General features: G+C 47.0%; 1 protein-coding gene across 4 annotated transcripts in view; it reads left to right on the plus strand.

Annotated features, from left to right (window-relative positions):
• NAV2 (neuron navigator 2) overlaps nt 1–19,120 on the plus strand; it is a 392,023-nt gene that overhangs the window by 161,872 nt on the left and 211,031 nt on the right. For 2 of the 4 annotated variants that reach the window (XM_035012444.1, XM_035012441.1), the window contains exons 5-7: nt 4,913–5,177; nt 8,381–8,449; nt 17,559–17,728. In XM_035012444.1, coding sequence (XP_034868335.1) covers nt 4,913–5,177; nt 8,381–8,449; nt 17,559–17,728 — 504 coding nt within the window. The remainder of the gene's footprint in view (nt 1–4,912; nt 5,178–8,380; nt 8,450–17,558; nt 17,729–19,120) is intronic. The other 2 variants (XM_035012442.1, XM_035012443.1) reach the window with 1 other exon arrangement.

Genomic DNA, 19,120 nt, shown 5'->3' on the forward strand with positions numbered 1-19,120 from the left:
GGCCAGAAACCTAGATGCTGAGCTTGTTCCTCTTTTATTCTGAGCCAGAGAGCAGAAGGTCTTTCTGGATCATTAGGAGAAAAGCAGCTGGTGGATTATTTCCATTTCCTCCTACCCACATCACCTGTTTGGCAGTGAGTGGACCTGATTCTGTTACTCTCCAGAGGGGGCCCTGTAGGCTCTCCCACCCCCTCATCTGTCCCACTTCCCCCGTGGGTCCAGCCTTTGACTGGCGTGATGAGCAGGACCCAGAAGGGCTGCGGGAATGGGGTGGGAAGTGCTGTGCTGAATGTAGGTTATGCAGACGGCTCATCTGGAGGAACAATGCCACAGAATCCACAGTCCCGAATCCGCCGGGTGAGCCGGACAGCGCTGTGGGTTAAGGGAACTGGATAGGAGTTCTGACTCTGCAGTCTGGTCTGAGCTGGCTCCCGGTCCCTTCTTCCTTACAAAGCAGATTTCTGTGTATTAGATTATTCCAGTGTTTATGCCTTAGTAAACCAGACCTGAGGTTTCTCTTAAGTAATGCTGAAAGAAAAGAACTCTGTTTTTCCTATCCTTCATGCCCAGCATCCCATACAGCATCTGTGCACATTCGTACCAGCCAGGGGGAGCAAAGAAATCAGTCAGAACCCGAGGGAATTAAGAGTCCCGGCAATACTGAATTCTAATGGAAATTGAAAAATGGCCTCTGTAGCATGTTCATGGGACATGGGCGTGGCCACAAGCAGAGAAATGCAGTCAGGGTTCTCAGGCAGGTGTAGATACCAGCAGGTAGTGTCCGTTCTAGCTAGGTCTGCATTGTTTTGTTTTTTGTTTTTGTTTTTCTTTTTTTTTCTTTTTCTAGAACTCAAGAGTAAGGATAGTTGATCAGGCATAAAATGATACTGTTTTTCCAAACCTTGGGAAATGTCATGAAGGAAACATTCTTGTGGGCCGATTGATTTTGTTGTTAGTCTGTCGGTGCCGCCCGCTTACCAGGCCTCGTGGAACACAGACACATGCCTCTTGGAAATGTGGAAAGAATACAGTTTTAGCTATTTTGGGTCCTGTCTGTTGTAGACCACCCGTGGCATAAACTGTGTGGCTTCCAACCCCAACCAGAGCATCTACCACTCTCCAGTTTTTGTGCTCTGCAAAGAAAATTAAACAGTCCAGACGTCCACCACCTGGGGAGTGGGTACACAAGATGTGGTGTATCCATACAATGGGGTATTACTCAGCAACACAGAGAAATTAACGATAAATGCTCTAACATGGGCCACCCCAAAAACCTGCTGCGTGAAAGAAGCCACATGCAAAAGACTATATATTACATGGTTCCACTTACAGGAAATGTCCAGAAGAGACACACCTTGTAGAAATAGAAAGCAGATTCCATATTGCCTGGGAATGGGTTTGGGGACTGACTGCAGATGAGCATGAGGACTCTATTTAGGGTGATGGAAATAGTCTAAGATTACAATTTACTGAATTGACTGAAAATTATTATACGCTTAGTTTTCTGAGTGCAAATTACACTTGGGTAAAGCTGTTTAAAAAAGAAACGGGGGGCACCTGGGTGGTTTAGTGTCCCAACTCTTGATTTGGGCTCAGGTTGTGATCTTAGGGTCATGAGCTCAAGCCCTGTTTCAGGCTCCATGCTGGGCATGGAGAGTCTGCTTGAGATTCTCTCTCCCTCTGCCTTCCCCCGTCCCAGCATGTGCATGTGCATACGTGCTCTCTCTCTCAAACAAACAAACAAAACCCCCAAATGAGAAGCTCGCCATTGACTTTTGTCTAATATGAGATCATTCCTGATTAATATCCTTCTAGATGCCTGTGACTGCAGCATGAGCGGGGGGAGGAGCAGGGAGAATGGACAGCTTCTTAGTCTTCCTTTAAGGGCAGAGCCCTGTGGTGAGTTCTGAGGAGACTGTAGGTAGAGTGGCCATATTTTCTGAACCAAAATGGAAAGTAGAATCAGGCAGTGTCCTGGGTGCTTTGCACTCATTTTCTCATTCAACATTCACTTAATTCTCATAACAAGCCTGTGGGAAAGGTGCAGTTTGGCATATGCCCATTTTAAAGAAGAAAATGGAGGCCCCGAGAGGTTGAGTCTTCTGAAAATTCAGTCTGTAAGTGATGAACTGTCGAGATTCAAACCCCGGTCTTTCTGGCTCAAAAAGTCAGTGATCTTTATACTAAAAATACTACCTGCTAAGAAGTAGTGTATGTGTGGGAAGACTGTGCTCTTTGACAGAGAAAACGATGTTTTAGGGACTGGTGCTGAGTTATGAACAGTAAGGGACTCACCAACCATGGTGGGTAGAGAATAGGACAAAGCTGTCTCTGTTTGCCCTGACTTGGGCTGGCCTGCCAGGAGGTGCTGATGTGGACATGCCTGCCTCTTGCAGGGGACAACCCATCCACCCCTGGGTGTGCTGAATTTTTAGTTCCTCCCTTTTTTGTTGTTCTTACGTGGTTCCAGAAAATGTATTATGGAATGTGCCAACCATTCCATAATCATAGAATACTTACAGAAGAATAAAGACTACTTATATGCCCACCAGCTAGCTTAATAAATAAAACATCATCTGGTTGTGCTTTTAAATTTACCACACGTGATGGGTAGACAAGTAAAACCAAGTTACACAGTGTGGGGAGACCGGGCTTTGAGATGGAAAAACCTAGATTCAAATCCCAAATCCCAGCTCTGTCATGTATTCCCTTGGAGAGGTCATAAAACTGTCCTGGGCTGCTGTTTTTCTTTGAAAAAGGGACCTTAATACTCACTTCCCAGGTTGTAGAGATTGAATGAGATCATGCTCATCAAGATCTTAACCTGATACATACTAATTAGTAGTAGTCCTTGTTCTTATAAACAGTATAACCTGAAAACTATCAAAGGCACTAAAAATAAATCTTACATAGATTGCGCCAATCCCCATGATTAGCTCTACTTTCTCCCTCCCGTGACTTCAATTTTGAGGGGGAAATGGTTTCCCAAGTTTCTTAACAGGTGCAAACCTGCATGCCAGCTTTTGATTCTGTCCCCAACTCCCACCAGTGCCCAACTGGGTGACTACGGGCATGTCACTTCATGCACCTGACTCCTCCCATCCAAACCTCCCATTCTGTGACCCTGATGTGCTTGTAAGAACATTTAGAAGCAGACACAGAACAAGCCACAGGGGTGTGTGTGCTGCTTTTTTGGTTTCCGTAGGCTGGAGAAGGAAGGAGAGCTGAAGGGTTAAAGCTGACCTACTACCTCCAGAAACTGGGGGCCTCAGCCAGCACTTTGAGGCTTTCTCTGCTCTCCATATTGCCCAAGATGGTTAATAAGCATCCTCCTTTGTCTGGGCCAGTCCTAGCTCACACGTGACCACCTGGCTTAATTAAAAGCTCACCCCTTTCACTCTCAGAAGCATCATGGTTTGCATGATAAGTCATAAGATGATTGCAGTAAAAACCATTTCTAAGGCACGAACCTGGACCTTATGGGAATCTCATACGGGAGTCTGGGGGCTATGGTTATTTGTAACGAAGAGCAGGGAAGGCCTTCACTGTTCACGGTGTGCTTTCACAGATAGGCTCTTACTGGATCTGCAGGATAACGTTGTATGATGGGGAAGCTGTGTCAGTATTGCCAGTGAGGCCCAGAGAGATCAAGTGACTTACCCAGAGTTGCAGAGAAAGCATGTGCTGGAGTACAGACTGGAACCCACATTTGTGTTGTCAGTTGTGATCTCCATTTCTTCAGGGCCTGGCAGTCATTCAGGCTGGCCTAGTCAGATCACGCCCAGGACACCGGCAGGCATGCAGGGAATGGGGCTTGTTTCTGAAAGGACCTCATGCATACCCTCTGCCCAGTAATGGGTCCTGCAGGAAACTCTTGCTCCTATATCCGAAGTCTCTTCCCGACCTGGGGCTAACCAGGACGTGTGCATTTCCCACACAGGAGATGCTCCCCTTCCTCCATCCCACTCCTTCTGACCTCGTAGCCAGTTGAGAGAAGGAAATTCAGCTTCAGGTGGAAGCAAAGCAGAGGGAGCCCCCAAGATTCCTTCTTCCTGTCCCTCAGGCTGGGTGGCCCTATTCCTTCACCCTCAGGATCGGTTCAGGCCCCGGCCTTCGAATCTGGTGTTAAAAGAACATAAAAGGAAGGATTCCCCAAGGAGCAACACCCTCGATCCATAGCCTCTGCCTGTGAATAAATATTTTATTCCTTCTCGGCAGCTTTTTATGCATGCCTTGAGGCAAATGCATTTTAACACCTAAAAAATTCTGTTTGGGGAATAAAAATTTTCTTACCCCCCACTCTGTTCTCATTTTTTGTTCTTAATACAGAATTTTTGTGTGAGTTCTTTTGAAAGCAAGTCCTATAGCCGATCCCCACACCCATCCCAAATGAGTGATTTAGTAGACAAGGGAGACACAGAGCCACGTGTTTGAGGGAAGGATGGTTGGGCAGAGCAAAGTGAGGATTTCGGAGTTGGGTAGGAGCCCCTTGGCATATGCACAAAGCGGCTGGAGGCACAGAGCGTGGACTCCGCTGCCAAGTGGAGACCGGTGAGGCTCCCCCTCCGCCGCCCGGCGCCGGAGTGCACCTCTGTCCCGGATTGCTTGCTTCGCCTGAGAACAAGCACGGTCTTGCTCGGGAGTCTGACTTTTTTTGGTTGCGCCCTTGCTGAGAGTTTCCTCCCGGCACTCGCCAGACATCCGGCTGCAGCTTGCCTCATGTATCCGCTCTAACCCCGGTGGCGGAGAAGCCGCGAATTTCTCTGTGGCCGACGCCCCGCCGTCCACTGACTGTGGTCGCAGGGAGGTGTTCAGGAACCGCGTCCGGTCCTAGAGAGATGAAGCTCGCGAGCAAGAATGGGCCCCCGAGCTGGGGCCCCTTGTCTAAAAGAATCTCCTCACTGTCTTGCAGAAATCCGGAACGGCAACCTCAAGGCCATCCTGGGCCTCTTCTTCAGCCTCTCCCGCTACAAGCAGCAACAGCAGCAGCCCCAGAGGCAGCACCTGTCCGCGCCGCCGCCGCCGCCGCCCGCCGGGGCCCAGGCGGCCGCGGCCCCCTCCCAGTGCCAGGCTGGCGCTCCTCAGCAGCAGGTGCCCGCCGCCCCCCAAGCCCCGGGCCAGCCTCTGCAGCCGGTGCCACATCAGCAGTCAAAAGCCCAAGCTGAGATGCAGTCCAGGTGGGGGCGCCTCGCCGACTGGTAATTCCGTGGTTCACGGGGCATCCTCCACGCCGGGCCCAGCCGTAGCCGAGGCCCAGTGTGTTCTGGTTTGGGCCTCTGCAGTGCTGAGGGCTACTGGTAGGGGGGGGGGGGGTTAGCATGGCCTTGAAATGGATGCAGCGGGGCTGCCTCCAGTGCCTGCCTGGTGGAGATGTGTGCTCTTACAGGTCAGAATGGCCGGCAGCCAGAGCTGCCTAACTACTCTTGCCTTGATGCCGGCCTATGATGCACTAAACAGCCCCGAAAATAGACTCCAGCCTGGTTTTGCCGTGTTTTGCCTATAAGCTGGGCGTTCGGTGTTCTATGCGTTGAGTCATTCTACTTAGTGGAGGTGAAAGTTCTGCCGTGGATGCCTCTGCTTCACCAGAAGAGGAATATCAGGAGCACAGAAGACGGGAAATGCTTAGCAAGGAAGGGAGCAGCCACCTTCCATGAGAGGACCGGGGACTGGGTTTTGTTAGCCTTGGAGAGTTGATAGGGGCCTCAGCCGTGGTCCTCCGTTTTGTGGGATTAGGGCTTCACTGTTGCTGACACTCGCAGAGGGGCTGATGCCTGCCAGTGGGGCTCTCGGTGTGGAATGATAAGCACGCAGAGCGCCAGGGTAGTTACCATCTACTGTGTTATAATGGGAATAGTTGCATCCCTCAACGACTCTGCAGAAGATCGCCTTGTAGAACATTCATTTTAATGGGTGGAGGGAAAGGGAGGGGATCAGGAGCTAGAAAGCGTTTGACTCGTAGTAAAATTCTAAAGAAAAGTCCACAATAATTGTTGCTTGAAGCTGTAAACCTTTAGTTACCAAATCATCTAAACGTCACTAATTAGATTGATTGCTTGATTTCACTTAATATGTGCTAAAGAGTAATGGCTTTTCCTTTCCAGTCCCCCAAAGCACCAGTGTTAATAATCACAGGGCTTCTCGCACACGTTCGTACCCTCAGAAGCCCATTGTAATTGGACAAAGCACAAAACAGTCCAGACAAAACAGGTGCCTTATAGATGGTTACAGCTTCTTCCTTCCCCTGAGAAGTGCTACTTCCCATTTGTGATGGTGTTAAAACCAGCAGTGATGGGTGTGCTGTAAACCAGATGCCCTAATTAATTATCTCATTATATCCAATTGACATTATGGAAATTTGTAGGCTAGCAGAAATGCCTGGACTAGTAATGAGGAACAGACAGCCGGGCAGCGAGCCTCTGCACCCTGACCTGAAGAAGCACCTGCGTGCGAGCCATTCTCTGATCCGAGGCCCCTGATGGCCCTAGGTGATTGAATGACCAGGATATCATTTCCCACACTGTCTACAGAGTGCTTATTCCCTGGATGGTAACTTGTAGGGGAAGAGTTCCACAGGGGGAAAAGTTGGTAAATAATCTGGGTTGAGTTGTTAAAACTGTTATTACAGGTCTACTCGGGTCCTTGAATCTGCCAAAAATGCATTCATTTATTTAGTTAGTGTTTGAATGCCTTCCATGTGCCAGACACTGTTCTAGGCACTTGGAGTTCATGGATGAATGAGACCACCAGTGTGCCCACTCTTTGTATTTTCCTGGAGGAGGCCGGCAAATAGGGAAGAGAACTATCACATACTGGTATTATAGTAAGATGATGGGATTCAGAAGGATTAGGTTGATAACTTAGGTTGGACTGATAGGAAATTCTCTCTGGGGACGTGACACCAGAGCGGAGATAGGAATGACCTGGAGCAAGCCACGCAAAGTTTAGGTGTAGAATAGATCAGCCAGAGGTTGCAGCTGGTGCAAAGGCCCTGTGGTATTAGAGTAAGCTTGGCAGGTTGGAGGACCAAAAAGAAGGCTGGTGTGGCTGGAGTTCAGTGGGTGAGGGGAGTTGGAAAATGGTAAGGTACCTGTAAGCAAAGCCTCTGTCTACCTGGAAGACAGTATGACTGGTGGTCCCTGGAGTTGCCTAGTGCCGTGGCCCTGGGGTCCAGTCACAGTGTGCTAGCTAAACTGGGTGAAGAGTTTGCATTTCATTTTATAGGTAACAGGAAGCTGCTGGGGTGTCTTGAGCAGGAGAGAGACTTGATTTATGGTTTCAAAAAAAAATCTTCTTAGCCCCCTTCTGGATAATAAGACTATGAAGGTGTAGAGATGGAAGGAAGGACCCCAGGTAAGAGGCTTTTGTGGTCCTCCAGATGACTGTGGCTTGGGCCAAGGGCTGGAGCAGATTTGTTGATGGACCACTTCACCAGGTTGAGCCAACAGGACTGTGAGTAGATCGACTGGCTGGAGTGAGGGAGAGCATCACAGATAAAGCCTAGATTCCTGGCGTGAGCAGTGGTAAATGGTGCTATTTATTGAGATGAGGGAGCCTGAGAGAAGAACACGTATGTGCTGTGAGTCTTCAGAAGAGGCCGTAGAAAGCATTCCTCAAACTGAGCCGCAGAACTTACTTCGTAGGGCTTCTCACTGCATATAGGATTCCAAGGAACATGCGTTGAGTAATACCAGGCTTGTGTCACTCAGCTATGCTAGCTCGAGGCACCCATTTCCATGGTAGGCGTGTGTTTTCTTAAGAGAACCAGATGTTCCAGTCAGGACACCCATCTCCCAGTAAGAAAAAACAGGTGCTTTACCTAGAGAAGAGTCAAACTTACTTAAGCCAGGTTTTTAGATCCGTTTATTCCAGAGTGATTCCTACCATCATGGCCTCCTGACTCTGTACTGTGGTGACATGGATTGGCCTTTGGCGTTGCTGTATGTCCTCCCTCATTCTTTATCTGGCCCAGATTGGGTTACTTCGGCAGATGACTGGTTTCCCACATTATATACTGATCCTTTCTAATTTTACTTCTGAAGGACAATCTTATTCTCAGGTTCTAGGGATCTAATATACCATGCTTACACTCTGGCTGTAAATTTAAGAATAGTAAAATGGCATCACTGGCTTAGTTCCATTGTATTTCTATCCCACATTTTGTCTTTGGTAACCAGAGTCCCAAAGGTAATGGTTTAGATCCTTGATTATCAGTGTGAAATGCTGGCGCAAGCCCCGAACACCAGGTTTTAGTCCTTCTGTTAGAACCAACCAAGCCAGGCGCCTCCCCGTTATCATAGACTCCTGTTAGTCATGTGTGTGTCTAACGTATCTTCTCTCCCCTCACTCATCTCTTCCACTTTTTTTCTTTCCCGTCATGCAGTGCATCATCCAAGGACTCATCTCAAAGCAAAATCATCCGCTTCACTCTGGGTCAGAAAAAGATTTCTAGGTTAGATTTTTCTCTGTGTCCTGCAAAGCATGGTTTCAACCCAACTCATTGATCCCTTTGCTCTGGCTAAGTTTCCTTTTGGTCCCTCTCCCCGTTTCATGTTTGCAGTTTGAGAAAACCAAACATGCTTTGGCTGATGACCCAATGTTGGAAAGTTTTGAGAGTGTCTGGGTGGGGGAGGAGTCATTGAAAAGGAGTGTGTATGTGTGTGTCAGAGTGTATGTGAGGTGAAGATGTCCATACTGCTTCTGCATTCATTGATTTGGGCTTTGATTGCTCGGTCATCAAAATCCTTTCTGATTTAGGGAGAGGTAAGTTTCTTGGTGGATTTTATAGTGGTTTTATGATGCGTTTGGCTCCCTGCTGTGGCCTGACCCTGATCCCACCTTGCCTGCATCTCCTTTGTGTGTGTGGTGCTTTTTATTGTTGCCGTTATTGCTAAAATTACTAACGTGGCATTGGTTTTCTTTTGAATTATAAAGACCTGAAGCATGAATGAATCCAAATGGTCAGAGGAGACAAGGCCACAAGGCAGCTATGTCTCATTTTTGTTTCTGGATGCTCTTTTGTACCTTGGAGGGATTGCCTCAGTTACCTACAAATAAAAACCAGCCTTGCTCACTAACTAGTTCTCTTGACACAGAGTTTGTCATCTACTGCCTCCTATGAGGACCCATCCCAGGGTATGGAAAATGCAGGTCACATCTTTGCGATCTACTGTTCTTTTAAAAGTAGCAAGAACTAACATTTACTGAATGCTCGTTATGCTCCAATTTAAATGCATTCTCTTATTTAATCCTCACATCAGTCTTCATGCAGCAGGTCATGTTATTATCCCCATTTTACAGATGAGAAAACTAAAATAGAGGAAGTTAGGTAAGTTACCCAAGGTGACACAGAAAGTGGAAAAATCCAGGATTTGAGCCCAAGTGATCTAACTCCAGAACCCTCACCTTAACCACTGTCTTACACTCCTCCTCTCTTCCTCCCCCTTGAAATCTGGTACTTAAGGGGTTGTCGAGGCTGCTTTTAAAAATCTAAGATTTCAACCATTACTCTCGGTCTTTTGCCTCCCCTTGTAGCATCCCAACAGAACCCGATGCTGGGGTGAAATCGCTTCATTTACTTTTCATTGAATTCTCACTTAACGCTAAAGGGAGGCCCACACCACATTTGTATCTGTATTCATGTGACAAATACGTACCGAACGTCAGCCTGCTGCCCCACTATGTCAAGCTCTAGGTGCCTTTTCTAGCCAAAGCTTTCTTTTTCTTTTCTAAAAGGTTACACATAGGGAGACCCAACCCGGGATCTGCCTGGCTGTTGGGGAGGAGCCACAGGGCAGTTGCCTCTCTGTAGAACAAGTCCACATATTACCCAGACTTGGTTCCGGGGGACGGGAGGGAACCCACATTCATCAGTGCTTCTCATAATCCTGTGTCTCTGTCAGTTTGGGCTGCTAGAACAAATCACCATAAACTGGGTGACTTAAACAACAGAAATGTTTTCCTTACGGGTCTGGAGGCTGGGAAGTCGAAGGTCAAGATGCCAGCTCAGTCGGGTTCTAATGAGGACCCTGTTCCTGGTTTCCGGATGACTGTGTTCTTGCTCTGTCCTCACATGGAGAGCAGTGAGAGAGGATGCAAGCCCCATCCTTCTCTTGTTATAAGGCACTAATCCCACTGTGAGGTCTTTAACCTTGTGACCTAAGTCTCTCCCCTAAGCCGCATTTCCAGATACCATCATCTGGGGATTAGGGTTATGACACATGAATTGGGGCGGGGGCAGGGAGGACATAAACACGCAGTTCATAACACCATGCTAGAGAGTGCCCACTTTTCCTGAAAAATAACACAGGGTGCAACTCAGACACCGACTGCCCTGGCAAACGGGGTTCCCAGTTTTCGAGCATTGTGCAGATGTCCCTATATAGGTGTCAACCTAAATAAGGATGTAAACTGAGGTAAGCTGAAATTACCAAACTCAAATTGAGTTTATTTGGGAATAGCAGAGGAATTCTAATTTGGGAAATGCATGCCAGAGCAAGAAAAAAGTGAGTCTATTGAGGGTTTGGGGCGTGTTATAATGATGGACCACAGTGCAAGGGGGCATGTGAGGGTTCAGCCAGAGTCCAAGCAGTAATTTCATTGGTTTGAGGATGGAGAGGGATTCTTGGCAGATGTGCATGGTCAGGAGATAAGTTTCTATATTCCGTAAATCAGACATTGATGGGCCATCAGCCTCTCCGTTCTTACATGCCGTTCTTCTGAGGGCATGTGCATGAGATTCTCCATTTCCTATCCTCCAGTTCCACTGTAGATTGAAATACTTTCACGGACAAAAGGAAAGGAGGAGAGTGAGCTTGGAGGGAACCTGAAATCTAGTGTTTGTTCCCACGATGTGCTCCATTCTAGAAGATAAAACAAACAGGCGCTTGCTGGGAAAATATCTGCTTGAGGCACATGCCCATCCCGAGCATGATTTGTTATCAGTCCCCCGATGATGGAAGGAGGCAGTGGGAAGAGAGGAAGGACTGAAGGGTGAGGCCATGTCTGCCTCTCCCCCAGGGTGTGCTGGGTACAGGGCTTCCAAGCTGATGGAAAGCCAAGGTGTGGCTGTCTTTCAGGGTCACATCCCCCACCTAGAGTTTCTTTTGGATACATTTTTGTTTGTTTCATTATTTGCCTAATACTCTTCTTTGCGCTTTCCTGCCCCCCTCCCTTTCCCACCCCCAGCCTTGAGCACAATTCTGATAAGCATTTTAGCTAATCCAGGCATCACCAAATGTAACAGTAAAGTCAGCTGCCAGAAGAAATAGACTTACCCCTGCTGACGGAGTAAGGCACTTCTCCCAGAGCTCTGGAAATAGATCTTATTCAAGTACAAACATTGATGCAACACTGGCCAGAGCCCAACATCTCGATAGGCACCAGAGATATCCAACAGGGTGGGAAGCCTCACCCTTGAGTCTGGATGCGGGGAAGAGGCTTATAGGGGGCATCATCACAGGGGTGAAGGGTTTGCATGAACTTCTGCCTTCGACTACAACTATTGTCCCTTGGCAACCCTGGCGGCTCCCAGGTTGGTAGGCATATTCCATCTGCAGATGCGCAGAAGCATGGTGGCTATGAGTGCAGCTAGTCAAACCTAGTGAAAGCCCCTCTTCACCCCTCACCACGTCGCCTGGGCTAATTATTTATTTGCCAGGAGCCCATGTTTCCTTACTGCCACATTCAGAGTGTTATGTGGATCAAGTAAAGTCCTCTCCGGTCTGGTCCATAATGAGCGCACCATAACTAGCAGGGACAGTGATGTTGGTATTTGGGGTTGATCTGGGCCAGCTGGGGCCACCAGGCCACCTCTAGCAAAGACCTACAGAGTTGACCTACACAACCATCTTGTGGAGAGGAAGCGGTGGGGCTAATATTTCTGTCCTCTTTGTCCAGCTGCTGTAAAGCAGAGGCTATGAGATGAGAGGTTTAGCATTTAATGGTCTCCTCTGGCAAAAAAAAATCTCCGATCACAATACCTTCCACCTGAGGTCCCAAGCGTGTGCACCCACCTTCTCCCCGAGTTTCAAGTAGCTTTGCAGGGAAGAACGGCTTTCTTCCCATCAGTGCACTCAGCGCGTGGAGCTAGGATCTAGTCACAGGTTATGTGCCAAGAATGACCGTTTACTACCCTGCCTGCTTGGCTCTGCACATGTTGAAGAAATCAACCATGCCTCCAACAGCGGCAGGATTTCTCTCCTGCCTCTTTTTTACACCACTTCCTTTAAACTTACTTTTTTTTTTTTTGAAAAGCAACATGTGTATGTTTCGAAGAACCCATCTGTGTCCTCTGTCATTTTGTAACTATGTTTGGAACATGGAATGACTTGGAATGACTTGAGAAGTAGAGTTGTTCTTGCAAAGGAGTCCTTGGAACTTTATGGCACCATAAATGATGCAGGGTTGACTTGACATGCCCTGACCCCCGCCCCCTGTTCCACATGACCAAGACCCAACTCTTTGCAGAGACGGATGCTAATGTGCAGGCAGCAGCTGTTTCCAGGCTGGGACTTGATAGAAGTTCTTGGGATGCACAAGGATGTTAACAGTAATGAACTTGAGAATGTGAGCCGGGGGCTTAGGGTCTGTGTTACTGTGAACTAGGGGATACTCTGCTTTTCCACTCTAACTCTGCTCCCAGCCTCCCTAACAAATGCCTCATTGCTGGAGGGCAGGACAACGTCCAGATTCATACTGTGGCATACAAGGCCTCTCTACTCTGGCCTTGCCTGCTTCTCTAGCCTTGTTTCCTCCCAGCCTGTTCCCCACTCCCCAGCACACACCAGCGCTTCCTTCCTCTGCAGGAGATATGTGCCTCTCACCATGACTCCGTACCCTCTTGCCCTCCACTCACATTTCCGTTCCACATGCCACATCTTGCCCTAGGGTCACATCTATTTAGAACCTTCCCTGGCCATCCCACCAACTTCCAAGGTGATCATTTTTCTTCTTTGAATTACTTCTGACCTTTGCATATTCTTTTATCAATACATGTGTAATTTAGATGTCATCTGGGATCAATCAGCCCCTTAAGATCTAGATGAGATTGAACTAGAACCCTGCCTCACTCTTTTTGGGCTGCCATAGTAAAATACCACAGACTCAGTGACTGAAACAACAGAAATTTATTGCTCACATTTCTCGAAGCTGGAAGTCCATGATCAGGATGCCAGCCTAGTCGGGTTCTGGGCAGATGGCTGACTTCTCACTCTGTCCTCATAGGGTGGAAGGGGCTACCTAGCATTCTGCACTGTCTTTTATAAGGGTGTTAACGTCATTCACGAGGGTTCTGTGTAATGACCTAATCACCTCCCAAAGGCCCCACCTCCTAATGCCATCACACTGGGCATAAAGATTTCCACATAGGAATTTGGGGTGGGGGAACATAATCATTCAGGTCATAGAAAACTCTTCTTCAATTTGCAGAAAATCCGGTGCCTTCTCCACGATTGCTCATGTACCTTAGGTCCTCAAGGTCATCTTTGTCTTTGAAATGCTACATTTGAAATCTTCTAATTCATTCTGAATTAATTCGGGAGGATTGACTCCCTATCCCAAAGAATATTTTGGTTCCCTCATGGGTGGATCCAAACAAGCCTTTTTCCTTACTTCCTATCCCACCACACATTCATTCATGGCCTTTGTATGTGAGGCGGACTTTGCTGAAAATTTCAGAGAGATGGTGGGGGGCTTCTTGCTTTGGAGTAAGCAACTATTCAAGCCCATTCACAAAAAAACCCAAGTTTGTTTTTTTTTTTTTAAGATTTTATTTATTTATTTGAGAGAGAGAGCACAAGCAGGGGGAGCAGCAGAGGGAGAGGGAGAAGCAGGCTCCCCGCTGAGCAGGGAGCCCGATGCAGGGCTCGATCCCAGGACCCTGGGATCATGACCTGAGCCGAAGGCAGATGCTTAACCAACTGAGCCACCCAGGTGCCCCCAAACCCAAGTTTTAAAGCATCGTGTTGTCCTAGACACCCTCTGAAACTTGGAAGAAATTACTTGGTCTCCACCCAGTCTTTCCATTTGGTCAAGTTCAAGGAGCTGTCCTAACTAGGGTTTAACAGTGATGGGAGTAGAAGGTGACATGAATTGGCTTGAACTTTGGGGTGGCTTTTGATGCCTAAAATGCTTCCAGACTGCAGACCTCTTTGGTGCTCACAGATTTGCATGTGAACTAGGGGATACATGCAGAAATACATGGATACACGGAGAAAGTTTAAAAAAGAAAGTCCAGGCTGGGAGGAAACAAGGCTAAAGAGGCAGGCAGGGCCAGAGTAGAGAGGGCCTTGTATGCCACAGTATGAATCTGGACGTTGTCCTGCCCTCCAGCAATGAGGCATTCGTTAGGGAGGCTGGGAGCAGAGTTAGAGTGGAAAAGCAGAGTATCCCCTAGTTCACAGTAACACAGACCCTAAGCCCCCGGCTCACATTCTTTTTCATGTCAGCTGCCTTCAAGGCCTTCAAGAACTCCTTCTCCATGTCCTAGGAAACTTGGCACAACCCTGCAGCCACTTGAAGGCTATGCCGCTCCCATCAAAGGTGCACCTCCAGGTCCTGACTCAGTGTAGAGAATCTGATGATGACCACCCATGGGGAAACCAGAACTGTCTTAGTTGATCCAAGACCAGAATGTTTCACTCTGGGGATTGGGGCCTACGGATGGCTCAGAGGTACCCTAAGTATAAGGTCTCAGTCACAGGTACTTGGATGAAGCAGTTTCTCTTCTGGAATGTTTCTTAGGGGAATGAGCACCGTCTGCCAAAGCCTGGCTTGCCTCTTTGAAAATGTAGATCTCAGACTTTTATATGTTGATTTTTGTCTGCTGTCTTCTGATACTTACATCTAGATCCTCAATTTCCTTCATTATTTGTTTGATTCTTTTTGGTACCAAAGCCTGTTTCCTTTATTACAATGCCGAAGTCATTTATGAATTTATGTTCAGCAGAGAGGATGGGAAGGGGAACTCACATGCATTGAGTACTTAGAATAGGCCAGACATTAAGTCCCGTTCCAAATGAGCAACTATCCTATTGGGTAGTTGATTATTATTCCAAAGTTATCTGATATGGAACATGAATCTTAGATTATAATACTGGTCCAGTGTCATGTGTATGGAAAAAGCCCATATTTTATCCATTATCCCACACTACTCATCCAAGAGAAAAAGGAAGATGAACTTTATATTTTTAATCAGCCTATGCAATTCAAGGTTGTACTCATCCCATCCGACGCTTTGATCAATCTTCTTTCTATAAAGCCCCCGACTGCCCTGAAAAGTCTGTGGTCCAGCCCTGGGTCAGGGCAGTGGGAGCTCTTCAGCAGCTCTGAAAGGAATGTATGTTTTCCCTTGTTCTTGCTTTTTGCTTCCCTACTCCTTGCAAATTCCCTACTGAAGTAGAATGCTACGACCTTTTACCCTGTGCCACTTCATACAGTTGCTGTGATATCATCTGGGAACAAGTCTATAATCCTTTTCCAGGCCTGTCTGTAGGCATGAAGACTCCTGTAGACTAAGGCTGGGTTAAAGGAGTCCAGCCCAAAGGACTCCATGTCTGCCCCTGCAGAAGCTCTACCATTAGCTGGGAGTACTCCGCTAAAAATGACTTGGAGGGCTTGCTGGATGCTGTTTGTATTCAAAGCAGAACCAAGAGGTACCAAGATCCCATTGCTAGACCTCCTTATTCAGTTGTGCTGGCCACATCTGGTACCTAAATATACACCCTGGTACAACTACCCAATAGCCCACTCTGTGTCTGTCTTTATGGGGTGAATATTTTCTCCAGACAAGATGGGGTAAATTAACAGAGGGGCGAATCCTCCTAGTGCAGTGGAAAGTGCACTTGCCTCTGCCACCTGGGGGGGGCGAACTCACCCCCTTCCTTCTCTCCTAGTTCCCAGTCAGGGAATTGGGCCACCTTCTTCTTAACTGTATAAATTTTACAGTGCTCTCACACCAGCTCATGTTCTCTGTTTACAAACCATCTTTCTTGCTCAGCCAGCAAGAAAAAGTTTAAAGTGATTGCCTGCTTATATGTAAAATGCTTCCAGACTGCAGACCTCTTTGGTGCTCACAGATTTGCATGGGGAGAGAAAGTTTAAAGCTTTATGAGTTGAAAGTTCAGACTTATCACTAGATCTAATGCTAGTCAGAGGAAGTTCCAGTGGTTTTTAAACAGTTAAGTGGGTTTTAGCTGAAATATAGAACTATCTCATTATTTATTCATCTTTAAACTTTTAATGATTAGAAACAGCCTGCTTAGTAGTCTCTGAACCAAAGTTCTGATCTGGGGAGTCTTCCCCTTAACTCTTGGGGGAGGAGGCCATAATATCTTTAGACATATTACAAAGATGTCTGCTAACTTTATTTCCCAAACCACCCCAACTGAGTTACTTTACTTAAAGAGAAAGTGTATGTTTGTCTTTAGGTTAATAGTTTCCTGCTGGTTCTACAGAAAGAACGTATGATTTTATCCATCTACTGTGCAGAGAAGCTGAGCTTCAGCCTCTAAGTAATGCCTATGGAGACAAGTTGTCAGGTGTTGAAGGAAAATGTATGTTTCAACACATGTTTTCATCCAGGCCATAAGTTTTTTTCATTGTAGTTGTATTGGGGTCTGAGTGCTAGCAGGTCTCTTTCTGACCATTATAAATTACATCATTTTCTTGACACAACAACCCCAGATTATGACAAACACCATATTAATACCTACCAAAAGAGATGCACACATAGTAAGGTAAAAAAGCTTAGAGTCTTTTTTTTTTTTTTTAATATTTATTTATTTGACAGAGAGAGAGATAGCAAGAGCAGGAACACAAGCAGGGGGAGTGGGAGAGGGAGAAGAAGACACCCACCGAGGAGGGAGCCTGATGCGGGGCTCGATCCCAGGACCCTGGGATCATGACCCGAGCTGAAGACAGACACGTAATGACTGAGCCACCCAGGCCTCCCAAAAAGCTTAGAGTCTTAATTGGCCTTTATGTTCCACACTTTATAGAATTAGAGTTGACATGGTTTGGCCCTATTGAAAAGTAAAATTAGGGGCGCCTGGGTGGCTCAGTCGTTGGGCGTCTGCCTTCGGCTCAGGTCATGATCCCAGAATTCTGGGATCGAGCCCCACATCGGGCTCCCTGCGCAGCGGGAAGCCTGCTTCTCCCTCTCCCACTCCCCCTGCTTGTGTTCCCTCTCTTGCTGTGTCTCTCTCTGTCAAATAAATAAAATCTTTTAAAAAAAGAAAAAAGAAAAGTAAAGTAAAATTACTCATCCAAGAAAAAAAGGAAGATGGACTTTATATTTTTAATCAGCAAACATATTTATTTAGTTTTACTTCAGAATTTCTCTTTGCTCAAAGGAAAACTCAAGTTTTGCTGTTGGACTTTGCTGGGGTCATTAGTAGCTTAGATGTTTGTAGTGGTTCCACTAAATCTTTTGATTGGCAAACCTCCACAGACCCAATGTCTTGAATGGTTTCCTTTACCTCCTGCATGGTTGCAGTTCCTTCTTCTGAGACACAGCTGTTCTCCTGAGACTGAATCATTATTCTGTTGCTTTTGCATTTTAGGCTTCCAGGTCCTACCGCAAGGATATCTGCTGCAGGCAGCGAAGCCAAAACACGTGGAGGGTCAGCAACTGCTAACAACCGACGCAGCCAGAGCTTTAACAACTATGACAAGTCCAAACCAGTCACTTCCCCACTTCCACCACCACCACCACCAAGCAGCCACGAGAAAGGTAAGTCAACTTCTTGATGGTCCTTTTTGGCATCTTCCTTTACAGCAGATCCAGTTGCTTTGGGTGAGTTCGGTCAGAGTTGGGAGCGGGGTGCAAATAGGATGGTGGGCATGGGCCACAGGATATACTTGGCTGGCAGGAACTTTGTTGGCAGAGGCATTAATAAAGTGGGGGAAATATGTTCATAGTTGCTAGCAGGAATACCTGTATTTGTTTCAGTGGGGGCCCAGAAGACTACCTGATTACAGAGAGAAGCGATCTAGCATTTACAATTTGAAAATAAACTTTCATAGAATGTGCTCTGTATGGTAGATGGTTTTCCAGAAATGCAAGCTTCTTGGAGGGTGCATTGTGTGAACTGATAAGATTTTTACCCATCAAAAGTAATACGCGGGGAGTTAAAAAGAAGGGGGTTTTCACCCTTTGAAAAAGACATGTGGGTCGGCCAGATGAATATCTTGGCTACGTATAAGGAATATACAACATTATTCTTGGTGTTCTGATGATGTAACTTTTACCAAAAGAGGATATGACTGTTTGCTATACATAGCCCTGAGATTTTAGGATGGGGGGAAAAGATGAGTAGCACTGTGGGGGGCTATTACATAGAAGGTAGTGAAACAAACCTTTGCTCGCTTCAGTCTGTGTCCTGTGGGACATTGGAGAAAACGGAGTCAGCTTAGAAGATTCTACAGTAGGAGGCAGAGTCCTCCTGCATTCCTCCCAGGCAAAGGGGTCTAGACTTCTTGGTGGGGGGACATGCTCAGATCTCTTGAAAGCATTTTCTACCTGGTAGGATTTGTCCTAGATGTGCCTCTTACTCTCCCGAGACCCAAGAGAGCTGCCTCGCACTCCCTGAAGTGCTCCAGGAGCCTGGACAGCCCTCCCACTGTGAATGAGGTCAGAGCCTCCCTGACCTACCCCTTTAGCCAAGGATGACTTGGAGCTGGGTTTCTGCCCTACCCCCACCTACAATACTTGAGAAAATATGAAGGAAATTTTTGTATGGTTGACATATATATGGCAGAAGGTTTTGCCTACAGGGTGTTGGGAACTCTGGGCTAACAGTAGGATGTCTCAACCAGTCAAGATTCTTTGTGATCAGCCCTTGGCTTCTGCCTTAAGAAAATCATTTTTCGGGTGCCTGGGTGGCTCAGTTGGTTAAGCAACTGCCTTCGGCTCAGGTCATGATCCCAGGGTCCTGGGATCGAGTCCCACATCGGGCTCCTGGCTCAGCAGGAAGCCTGCTTCTCCCTCTCCCACTCCCCCTGCTTGTGTTCCTGCTCTCGCTGTCTCTGTCTCTGTCAAATAAATAAATAAAATCTTTAAAAAAAAAAAAAAAGAAAAATCATTTTTCTTCTTCTTTCTTTCCCCCTCTTCCCCTCCCCTCCT

Source organism: Mirounga leonina, unplaced genomic scaffold (genome assembly GCF_011800145.1).
Source record: "Mirounga leonina isolate KUSES-001 unplaced genomic scaffold, KU_Mleo_1.0 Mir_166, whole genome shotgun sequence".
In the NCBI taxonomy this organism is placed as follows: domain Eukaryota; kingdom Metazoa; phylum Chordata; class Mammalia; order Carnivora; family Phocidae; genus Mirounga; species Mirounga leonina.